General features: G+C 42.7%; 1 protein-coding gene across 1 annotated transcript; it reads right to left on the reverse strand.

Moving 5' to 3' along the window:
- Positions 1–3699: 3699 nt before the first annotated feature.
- leo1 (LEO1 homolog, Paf1/RNA polymerase II complex component) lies at positions 3700–12316 on the reverse strand. The gene is given in 14 exon segments (XM_055045261.1): positions 3700–3994; positions 4284–4381; positions 4459–4651; positions 6483–6618; positions 7539–7673; positions 8292–8386; positions 8477–8561; positions 8656–8804; positions 8911–9005; positions 9097–9201; positions 9471–9612; positions 10567–10863; positions 11098–11243; positions 12207–12316. Coding segments are annotated over 14 exon segments (1848 nt in total). The 5' UTR covers positions 12265–12316; the 3' UTR covers positions 3700–3880.
- Positions 12317–12436: the final 120 nt, after the last annotated feature.

Raw genomic sequence — 12436 nt, forward strand, 5'->3', positions numbered from 1 at the left:
GTTTCTCTTTCTGCAGGTCTAGAGCCAAACGACAAGGATATTTAATTGTGTCATGTGATTTTTTCTCTCCTCTACTTCTATCTTTTTCCCTTAAACTTTTTCCTCTCCTCTTCTCCCTTCTTCATCTCTGTATTCATTACATTTGAGACAAACCCAGGACCGTTTCTAACAAAGTTTCACCAAAGCCATACTGCTCTACTTGTGAAAGTAAATATATTGGGCCTCACCTTTAACACTCATAAGACAATTCTGACTGCCACACTGCTTGGACAGGTTAAAAAAAAAACAAAGAAACAAACAAACAACAATCCATATCATTCAAAGTACACATACTCCAGCATCTTGGTTGTTTCCAAACTGTTTTCAAAGTGGAGGTCACCTCAGGGTAGCATATCAAACCTCAAAAATATTTTGGTAGTTTTATTATTCTATTGGTTTAGATTATTTGAAGAAAAAAAAATGTATAATGCAGAATTTAAAGAATCGCTTTCTGCAACAGATCTTTTTCATACTATTTATAATTGTACTTTAAAGCAATTTTACTCATAAACAGATTCTACATATTCTTTAAATATTTTTGCACCAAAGACTGTGCAGCTTCCTTTATAATAGTCATTGCTTTCATTGGTCCCCACCTCTATTTTCTTTGACTAAACTTGACCACGGCTTCGCCTAAGCCATTAACAAACTCCTGCGAACGGACGAGCTGAGGAGGTACCTCAACTGTCTCCTGTTTAAGACTCTGGTATGTTGAAGCATTGAACACTCTAGTTCCAACCTCTAAACTACAATAGGTTAGGTCAATTGGAGGCTCTAAATTGGCCTTTTAGTGTGAGCGTGTTCGTGTTGTCTGTCTTGTGTGTCTCCGTGCGATGGCCTGGGACAAACCAGCCACCTCTCCGGGGTGCACCCCGAATCTCGACTGGAGTCAAATATCAGCGACCCTGCAAGAATTAAATAAAAACCAGTTTCAAAAAATGGTTGGAGGACTGTTCTCTCCCAGGCAATCTGGCTCACTGCTGGCCCAGTCGGTGTCTTTACTCTGACCTAATTGGCAGAACAGTTGCTTATTTAGCTTCTTTTTTTTTTTTTGATGCAACTTGAATCAGCCATTTTCACAGTCTGCCTGCAGGGCTGCACTTTCCATTGCAGAGAATGTGATGCTCCAGAGTTCCAGACCATGTTAGGACAGGAAAGATTTTGGTTGCTAATAGAGGAAAATAAAAGATTCAAACAGGGAAAAAAAACTAAAAAAATACAACTGGGAGGAGAAAACAAAAACAAAAAAAAGAAGTAAAATGCTGCAGCCCTCCCCTCATTTCCACCCCTCTCAGTCGGTGCTGACTGTAGCAGTGCCTTCCCCTCCCTTCCCTTCTCCTCGCCGAGTGAAAGTGGGTTTACATAACACACTGCAGTCTGTGATAACGCAGCACACACCACTGCCGATGGCACTTTCTCTTCAAAGGCAACACACAGACAACATTTACATTCAGCGTAGTCAAATTTGAATTCTGCATCTGCCACAAGGTGATGCAGGCTGTCGGCTGAAGAGACGCGCTTCTTCAGTCTTCTACGCACAGACCTGTTGTGAGTTAACGATGGGAAAGTTCACGTTTCCAGAGATGCGCTGCCCACCGCAGCCTCATTATGAATTTTCTAAGGGACTTTCAAACACTTGATAATATGAACAGCTCTGTTGAAACACTGCAGTCCTGAGTAGATGGCGTACAGAGGGAGGATGCAGACATTTTATGTAATTTCTGCACTCTGGGCTGCTGCAGCCAGTTCTGTCTGGACAGGGTGGCGAGACTGGTCCCATTGGAGGACTGTCGTCCTTCTCTGGGACACTCTGCCTGTCTGTGTGCGTGCGTGAACGAGAGAGAAACTCTGTGCGTCATTCTGGCAGCTGAACATGAATCAGTAACCATGGCTCTTGTTCTCTCCTTTCTCCTCTTACTGTGTGGCTCAAAGGGGATCAAGTCACAATGCCTCACCTCGCTGTGCTCCAAAAGCTGGAGCACTGACGTCGATAACTGAGCTGCATACCTGCTGATGATCCCGCCACAGCTTCAGGATCTGCTGGAGGGTAAACAGCATAATGCCACCATTAAAAAGATCCAGCCAGGGAAAATGCTTCTGAAGGGTGTTATTATCTCCCACAGTGCACCCTTTTTCTAAACTGCCTGATTTGCCCTGCTTGAACTCCTGGCTTTTACTCAGTTACTTAACAACATTAGCAGTTGCATAATACATGCCTAGGTCAATGTTCATCACACGGTACAACTTGACTTGCACCATGTGACGAAAGCGCTTCGCTTTTCACTACATATAGGACTCGGGTCTGTAGGATCACTTTGTGAGTTTGTAACGAGCCCGGTGACATTCTTTTTAAGGGGAATTGTGTTTGGTTGACCTCTTGTTTATTGTAGCAATTCTTCCTGGCAAATGTTGTCATATTGTTGGAAAGCCTGTTTAAATAAGGTCAAATTTCTGAAACAAAACAAAAAAATTGTGGTTTAACCAGCAGAATATACTCGGACTTTTCCTAAAATCCCAAATACCTTGATGTCGACGATGTCTTAAAAAGATACACTTCGGTATCCAGGGGACATATGAGAAAAAAACCCAAAAACAAATATGAAACACTGTACGGAATAGTATTTTAGCAAATGTCCATCATAGACGCTACATTTTAGAGGAGTTATTCTTTGTTATCCCCTGTTTCTCAGAACTCTTACTTTTTAAATCCTTTACAGAGAAAGTACCATGAACTAACTGACTGTGGGGAAAAAAACTGTTTTACTTTAAAAACATCAAGTTGATAAAGTTAAGACAGAAATGTTTTTTCCAGAAACCTAATGTCATCTACTCTGGGAAAGGGACGATGGAGTCACATGATCAAAACTTGATAAAGGTCACAGTTCAGACGACACGGGTTACCCTGCTGATACATTTTAAAGTTGCTGCAGGACATCCTGACCACTTTTGCTTATCCCCGTTGTCTTCCTGTTGTGCATTCTTAATATATTTTTCAATGATTGCTGCAGTTAACCATTTCTTTTTGCCCTCAAAAGCTCACATGGTTCAGTGCGGCTGCTTTCTCTCTGCTTTCAGCCAGTCGAGGCAGCTCCGTCGCTCGATCTCAACCTTTGTGAAACATTTGTGTGGTGAATCATTTCTTTACAAATAAACCAAGTTCATTTTCTATGAGCTCCATGTACATCTCTGCTGGCATGGCATTATTGAAAATGAATGAACTAAAGCAGACTCAAGGCCCGGGATGATAACATTTAATGTTCAATTGGATGTTTATGGTGAATTGTATTCTGAATGTTTTTATTTGTAAGACAAAGAATACACTGGAAGAAAATGTATTTTCTCCTCCGGCGCTTCACTCTCTCTCATCTCCAAATCTCAAATCCAAAAATGCCCTCCAAGCTTCGCCGTTTCTTGTAAAACTACATTGTCGAGTCCCTTTGCTCAAGGGTCAGTTTCGTGGCCTGAAGCCACAAATGCTTCCAGTACAAAACCAGCAGAGCATTTACTAAAACGGAATTAGCGGCCGCCTAATGAAGGCTTGTTTGTTGTCTGCAAGCTGAACTAAACATTATGTTTTATCATCTCACAACAACCGTGTGATTCATGCATGATTCATAATGCAAAAATAAAAACAAGAGGAGGCTTCCAGGGAAGCTTCGGTTGCATAAGACGACTGTTTATTTCTCACCTCACTGCTGTACAGAAAATAAACAAACTAACACACCCACACACAGATCATAAGAAAATATACAAAACATGGCTATTTATACACCAGGTGGACCGACCACTGATGATACAGTGGAAAAGGTAAAAAAAAAAAAAAATAATATTTAAAAAAAAGCTATTCATCGTCCTCTTCCTCCTCCTCTTCATCACTGATGACATACTTCTTGGCCTTTTTAGTGGTCGTTTCTTCATCGTCTTCTGCCTTCCTCTTGCCTGATCCCTCGCCCTCCTGAGAACAACAAAGGATATGAAGAGATTACAGAGCTGACAGCAGAAGACGTTCAGTTTAGCTTCCCTGCGATTTGCGTTTATCACGCCAAGCTGTGTGTTTTTCTGACACCGTCTTGATTTGAGGAAAAGCACTGCTGCGGGATGCAAACACACACGCACGCACTACGGAACAGTCAGGACTTCCTGTCCGGTTCAGCTCACATCAGGCTGAGTGGAAAAGGTTGGCGTTTCACCCGGTGTGCTACTTCACACTGCCCCCTGCCTGTCCACCGGGGCGCTGCGCCTACCTCGTCGCTGTCCAGCTTCTTGGCCTTCATCAGCCTTTGGGCTTTGTCGTCATCAGAGCCTTCGTCGCTGTCCGACGAGTAGATTCTCGCTCTCTCCTCTGAAATGAAGATGGGGGAATTGTTAGGAATGAATATCGGTGAGAAATAAGGAACAGAAGAAAACGAGTGCGGCTACCTCTCAGGCCTCCTCCTCCCTTGTATTTGCTCTTGATGGCCGCCAGGCTGATGGCCTCCTCGCCCTCCTCCTCGTCGTCGTAGCGGTCGGGCTCCAGGTAGCTGCTGCTCAGGCCCCTCTGGTGCTGCTTCTCCCTCATCCTCCTCTGCTGGGACTCTCTACGGATCGACGCCCGCAGACGCTCCTCTTCTTTCTGTCGATACAGACGTCAGACTCAATTAGAAGATTTTATCACCAACAAAAAAGAAGCAAAGAGGAAAAGGAACAATTGAACAGCAGGTCAAGGTTTCAAAATTTGAAGCGAGAGACATGACTCCAGTTGCAAAAGCTTTACTTTATTTTTTAAAGACTTGTTTTTGCTATTTTTAATTCTCAAATTAGACATTAAATGTTCTCATTTTTTCAAAAAGGTTATTTTTTTCCTAGATTAAATCATTTACAAGAAGTCCTGTGTTTATGTTACATATTTCTGCCTTCATATGAAGGAATACTTACCAAACTCAGAGGACGGCTTCAAATATTACAAATACAAGCTCCACCTCATCGTATCATGTCCAAATTCCACAGTTTAGCTCAATTGTTCTGATTTTTCTGTCAGTTTCCAGACTGCTTTCATTTCAAGATTATTTTCAATGAGCTAGTGACAGGCTTTTATTATTCCCTGTAATACAATAAAATCCAATAGAAGGTATTTAAGAATCAAGAGAATGAAAGCAAAAAGGATTTGCAAATAAAACAAAACATCAACAATTTCCCTCTTTGTTAATGTTTTGAATACAGTGGCCTTAGGATTTTTTATTTTTTATTTTTTTGGGGGGGGGGGAATGCTGACCTGTAGTTAAAAGTTTTCTCATTTGATTTAGAGCCTTTTTTCTCTAGAAATCTGGCAAATAAGCTGCTGCTGCTAGAGATAAGTTGAAGTATGTACGTGTTATTTTTTTAAAAATGTGAAAGCATTGTTTACGTTTTTTTTAAATTCAGACTTCGGTCTTTTTAAAATTGCAATGTATAGGGTCTAAAAATTATGAATGTGTTTCCTATTCTTTGACCCACATTTATTGATACCTGGAACATGCTTCACCAAGGAAAGCACCTCGTTTTCTCTCTATTTTCATTTCTAAGCCAGCAGCAACCAAATAGGCAATGGACACACATGTACCGTAAGTAACTTAAGCGTATAGGAAATGTTTAGATTGTTTGCCATGGGGCTCAATTGGGCAATTATGAGCAGTAATGGTCATATCTGCAGTAGGTAGTTGTGTACTTCAGTAGCTCAGTTGCTCATGGAGGCAAAAGTTCTGCTATTCAGAGCAAATATTTTATAAAACTTCAACCCACATCACATTTACACGGCCTGCGGCGGATTTCAGTGCAAAACAAAACGATACAGTCAAAGATATCATAATCCCTTTATAAACCTAAAAGAACACCTTTAAGCGTCACTGGTTTAGTAAAGGGGAGTTCTTGCCCTCCTGCCAGCCTGGCCTGCTTTGGCTTGGAAAAAAGAAATTCTTGAGAACCAAATCTTGTTCTCAGTCTTCGCTTGAATAAGCTGTTCCTCTGAACAAAAGCTGCTTTGCTGACTCTGTCTAGTGGTAATAATGCTGTTTACTGAGAAACAACAGGCGATAAGCCACATGTTAAGGTAATTGTCAGAAACACACTCCGACACGCTGACTGAAGATTCACCCACCGAGGCTCTTCCTGACCAGCCGATCCCCACAGGGCGCGCTCAGGCTGTAAAACTTTACGCGATGCTATCAGTCGGGCTTGTTTGGGTTGACCGCGGATCCCCGTCCAGTCTCGGTGTTGATGCCGATACAGTTTAAATTTCGCTGACAGTTGCCTGACCTCGTTACATAAGTGCGGCAGGTTATGCCTTTATGTAACCCGGTACGATGCTTATCAGCAACCGGCCTCATGCAAACCGCTTCAGCCTCAGCCGAGACAAAAGGACTCCACAAAGAAAGGTCATCATAAAAAAATGGAAAGGCACAGACGGACAGAATGCCAGCGAGCATTACTTTGATCATTTCGTTGCGCTGTGACTCGGGATCCCTTCCAGCCATGGGGAGGATTCTGATCTTCTGCGTCTTTGAGCAGCGGTCGGCCAGAGACAGCGTCATCTTCCTGTGGGTGGCGCTGTCTGTGGAGTGGGGTCTGGAGCCGCACAAGAAAAACACAACAGATGGCAGTAATATTACCAAATAGTGAATAGTGATGTTTTTTGGAGTTGACATTTTCTAGACTAGTGTAACTTTAGCAACACCAAAGAAACCAAAAAATAAAGCAAAATCTAAAGGAAACTTTCAGATGTTACATTTATTCACCATCATAACAACCTAGTTCAAACTGCTTCATTGTGAAATTTGTATCAAAGATGTAGCACACATTTTGTACTTTCTAGGAAACCTTTAATCACCAGGCTTCCTAAGATCCAGAAAATAACCTTTGACGTCTGGTACCTTGAAAACTCTGATCCTTGGAAAGTTATGAGAACATCTTGTGTATCTTGCCCGTCTATTTCAATCAATTCAGCTCAAAGATAACCTAAACAAAGTTTTCTTTATACTTAAGGATCAATCTTGTAAATTAAAACATCTTCCAAATGAGAGAGAACATTAGGGAACAGCTTTGGCTCTAATCTTCCCAATAATCCACCAAGACATATTGTAATGTTCAGTGTGGGAGCCGGCTGGGTCGAGGCACACTAAACCAGGTCTGAACGACGGCTGACCGCACTCGTGTGTTCTGAGAAGACAGAACATTCAGGTGGGCATGAGGGGGAAAAGAGGCTTAAATGGCTCTTATTGAGAAAAACCTGGCCAGCTTGTACAAGGTGATCCAGAGACTTACTGCATAGAGAACATTTCTGAATGATCCCTGATTGGTGGTTGTTGTTTTTTTTTGGCACACTGACGCTTGTTTACTGCTTGTTCTGCTGTCCGAGCGGCAGACGCAGTAGGGTTATCTCTTAACTACTCATTTTGTGCTGCTCAAAAAAACAAAACTAAAAAAAAAAAAAAGAGAGAAAGAACGGGTGAGAGATTTCAGTCCGGAGTGCAACGATTGCACGGTACCTGAAGGTGAGTTTGGTCTTGAACACAGCCTGTCCCTGCAGTCCCGTTCCCTGTCGGATGAACAGGTGGTTGTGGTCTCCCTGGAGAGGAGCTTTGTACACATCAAACACCTCGTTGCCCAGATGGAGGGACATGCTGCCGTGAGAACGGGACGCTTAAAAAACATGTCAAACACGGATAACACCACGACAGAACAGCTGCAGCATGTAACTTCTTTAAAAAAAAAATAAAAAATGTTTTTACATATTTGACATATCACTATGTCACAGTATAACCTTAGATAGATAGTCTGTGGAAATTTTTAAAAAATCACAATCATATACCTCCTCCAAGTGCTACTATTGCTGACTGAAGAAGTGAACCGCTCTTGGGAGGAGGAGGAATGCCTTAACGCTGTCAATCAACCTCGAGTATTCGCTACTCAATGTTCTAATGAAAAAAAACAACTCCGTGAACCGTTTATCCTCAATTATTCTAACAAGCCTGAGCATTTGTGGCACTGCAATCAAGAAGAAAGTGCAGAGAAGAAGGTGAATGGGATGAGCAGCGCACGCATGAGGATGATTGACAGTGCTGAGACACACCTCCTGGCTCTGATTTATTGTTTCTAGAAGACAAAGAAGCTCAATTTTTCACACACAACCTGTTTCAGACCATACTGCTTTGACATGGTGACAGTTTCAATAAATATGTCAAATAAAATACTTTTTTTTAAAAGTTACATACTGCAGCATTAAGCTGTAAAACACACACCTTCCGTCAGACCACTTGACAATACGTGCGTTGCTCTCTCGTGTTTCGTTGCCTTCCTCATCTCGTTTCACTCTCCACCTGATTGTGTTTTCCACCTGTGGTGGGATAAAAGGAACATAACAGAGCAAACATTCAGCTACAATAACAAAAAATGTCTGTTTTATTTTGATTCAGCAAAATCTTGCCTTAAGTTTGAGTCTGGTCCGTCCCTCCTCATCCAGCATTTCTTCATCCTCAAACTCATCCTCATAGTATTGAGGGTCAAAGGGTCTACGAAAGGAAAAACTCTGAATAAATCACTTTTTTTTGGTTTAACATGTTTGACCATGTAAAATGTTCATTTCTACATTTTGGGGATTCTGACCTGGGCTCCACTGACAGGAAGTTGGGTAGCTTGACAAAATAAAGGTCTGACCCCAGGTCTGTGCTCACTTTGGGGATCTCCACTTCTATGCGCGTTTCAGGCGCAGGCTCCTCCTCCGCCTGCTCCCCGTCCAAGCCATCCTCTCCATCCTTTGCAGAAGCAAAACACACACACAGTAGGATTGAATGCAGAGTGAGGCTTCTACGACTAGATCAAGAAGAAAAAATAAATAATCAAATGAGAACAGTTGGCTACCAGAGGCTGCCCCGGGGTTGGCGGCTTCTCTGCGTCGCTGTCTGAAGAAATGTCGTCAGCTTCTCCAAACAGATCGTCCGCAGCCGCTTTTGTTGCTACGGATCAGAGGGTAGAATAAACCACATTGAAAAGAAAAAAAGGAGCAACAAAATGTCAGATCTAATGGGGAGGAGCAACATTCCCTACGTTTCTTTGTGTCGCCGTCGCTGTCAGAATCTGAATCTGATGCGGCTTTGGGTTTGGTTTTCTGTCTGATGAAGTCATCTTCGCTGTCGCTGCCCTTTGCAGACTCTGCAACGAATGAAATCCAGAGCATGTGAAGGAAAAACAGAGTAACTCCTCCCTGAGCACATGTTTCACTGAAGGAAGGCTTCTGATCACGCCCTAAAGGTCAAGCCAGGAACGTCGTCTCATATTAACGACAAGATAAATAATAATCACATTTAACAGTAATCCGCAAACGCCCCGCCCCCAAAAACGTTTAAAGATTAGCATGCCATTGCCTCGTGATCCGCCTCACGTGCCTCATCTCTTTCACCTTCAGAACCACAGGACGGTACCTGGCTTCCTGGTCCTTGGCCCGTCGTCGTCAGAGTTCTCCCTGTCCTCGTCGGAGTAGTGACGCTTCTCCTCCTCGTCCTCAGACTGGTCGCTCTCGCCTCATTCTTCAGACTGGTTCCCCGTCCGCGTCGGGGCTGAGGACTGTGCTGTCCCAAAACAAAACAAAGTCAAGGAAATGAGACTGACGGCTTAACAACAAACATTCCCAAAATGGAGAAATAAGCGAGTTTTGTGTGTAATTCCTTTCAAGCTATACAATTATGTAAAAAAGTTAGCACACCCGATGAAACAGATTTTCTCATATTTCAATGCTTTTTTTTCTATCTCTGAGAAAAAAGTAGTAATTATTGTATTAATTAAACATAAAACATGTGAGGAACAGTTAGGAGACCCTGCCCTGCAATGGCTCATGTCTCTGAGGTCATTCTGAAGAAACTTCACCTTTCTCACTTCCAGCTCTGAGATGCTTGAACATAAAGCCTGTTTCAAGTCGCAGTAAAGTTTCAATCTGGGCTTTGACTAGGCCGAGGACTTTCCATTTCTTCCTTCTCAGCCAGATCTGGATGGATACACTGGTATGTTTTGCGTCATGTTCATATTGCAGACCCTCACATTTTCCCCAAACAGAAAATGTGAAGTCTATGGTATGATGGTGACTGCCCTGGTCCTGCTTCGTCCCCCAAACCATGACACTTCAAATTGTTTTGAGATCTCCTTATAAGCTCATAAGCTCCAACAAACTGTCCTCATTTTTCAGATGACTTGTCTGGTCCCAGCAGCAATCATTGCATGATAAAAGAAAAAATGTCATAATTCACTTGTCACAAAATTTACCAACCAGATTTTATTTTCTTCCAGCTGATACCAATTCATACTTTTTTTTAAGTCAGTGCCTATTTTCTTAATACAACAATGTATGCAGGTTTTTAATCCAAAAGAAAATAAAAGGACAATTTTGTGTGCAGAGGCTACGTAATTCATTTTATTTGTTGTTTCTTTAGTTTTTTTTATTCAGTTTGGACATTTAAAATGTCTTGCGGTCCCAGTGTTAAATACTCGTTAAGATTTAAAGTTTATTGATCTTTGAGAATGTACTGGTTCTATCCCATACCTTCTGTCCGAATGAACACTGCCCCTCTCAGAACGAGGGCTCCCGGCACCGGACATCCCGCTGCTCGCCGGGCTCCCTCCGTCTGACCGGTTCCCTGCGTCTTCATCGTCCTCGTCCTCCTCTCGCTGGTCGTGCTCCGACCCGCTGTGCTGCTCCGCGTCCGAGTGATCGTTCTCCCCCTGGTCAGAGTGGATGCTGGGGTCCGACTGGTTCCCAGAGCGTTCCGACTGGTTGTCGCTGCCACTGCGCTGCTCGTCCTCGCTGTCGTCACCGAACAGCTCCTGTAAGGCAGGAGGGGGAGGCGCACTATGCTTCACTTTTGATGCGAATTAACGCTACCTGCATTTTATTTATTAAATTTTTTTGAAGGCAGATTTTTATTCAATTAAGCTATCTGTGGGAAAAAACTGATAGGTCTGAAACAATAACAAAAAAAAAGTGATTTGTCACAGCATGAAACCGAGATGGAAACTTTGTAAAGGTGAAATTTTGCGACTGCATGGAAGGATGCCGACCTTGTTCATGCTCGGCTTCCCTGCCTCCTGCCCTTCATCATCATCATCGTCATCATCCCGCTCCCTCTCACTGTCACTGCCTGAGGCGTTGCTGGCAGATCGAGGCCTCTCCTGCTCCGAGTCTGATCCGGAGCCAGAGTTGGACTCTGCTGAGCCGTAAAAGAAAACAAATTTTTATTATTGAAGCGTGGCACAAGAGATGCCACGCACTCTTGTGCGTGGCATCTCTTGCTGAAGCATTGTAAGTCAATGCTTCAGCAAATGCGGAGTTAAAATATTTTGATGATCTCAGGTGTTTAATAGAATAAACTAGACAAATGTGGGGTTCAGGTGTTGTCCTGTCGATTCCAAGTTTGACCAGATTAATTTCCAAGCATTAGTAGGCGTGACAAAGAAAAGACATGCTGTAGATTCTTTGTTAAAGTTCAGAGTTATGAAAAAAAGGAATACCAAAATCATCTTGGGATACCATATTAAAGAATACGCCCTTATTTATCTGGTCTTAAGATGAAGTGCATCAACATACAAGCTGGTGGTTGATGCATTTAAAGCCAAAAGACTGAAGAGAACTTTTGTTATAAGTGTTCAATTATTTATGAGTTAAATACAGAAAACTACAATCATATCTTGGCTTCTCGTGTCTTCTGATCCAACCAAAACACGATGGCAGCCATGTTGCATGCTTGCATAAGCTTAGCTCTGATTGTCGTTGGGAGATTGATTTCTGATCAGTTCCAGATAACTGATCAGAAATCAGCGCTGTAAGTCAATGCTTCAGGAAAATGGGGAGTTAAAATATTTCGGTGGTCTCAGGTGTTTAATGGAATAAACTACGTAGCCCGTTTGTGGACATCGGAGAAAAAACAAAACAAAATAGAAATTATGGCCACGGCTTGTTTAAGTTTCAATGTTAAAGTTGCTTTTTTATTTTTTTCTCTCCGATGTCTTCAGACGGGCCCTGTAAATAAAAAACAGACAGAAATAAATCACTTCGATTAACGTGAGCCGCGTTTAAACTCCCACTTTTACAGGTCAATCGTCACATCCTGATAGTCACGTTGCAAACGACCTTTACGTTTCCTAAAGAGACAACCGGGAGATCTCAGCACCTCTTTGGTCGTTGTCGCTGTCTCCATCGCTGCCGAATAATTCACCCCGGTCCGCCATTTCTTCCGAACTGTTGGAGGCTCGGATCTTCAGGAAGTGACCTCACCGAGCAGCAGGAAGTGCTTTACTTCTGGGTCACAGAAATGCTGTCGCAGTAAGGGGTGTCAGACGGTAGGAGGCGGTATTGGACTTTTTCCGTGAAATTTTCAACTTCTTCATTTGATGTCGATGC

Source organism: Poeciliopsis prolifica, unplaced genomic scaffold (assembly GCF_027474105.1).
Source record: "Poeciliopsis prolifica strain line A6 unplaced genomic scaffold, Auburn_PproV2 SCAFFOLD021, whole genome shotgun sequence".
NCBI classification, from domain to species: domain Eukaryota; kingdom Metazoa; phylum Chordata; class Actinopteri; order Cyprinodontiformes; family Poeciliidae; genus Poeciliopsis; species Poeciliopsis prolifica.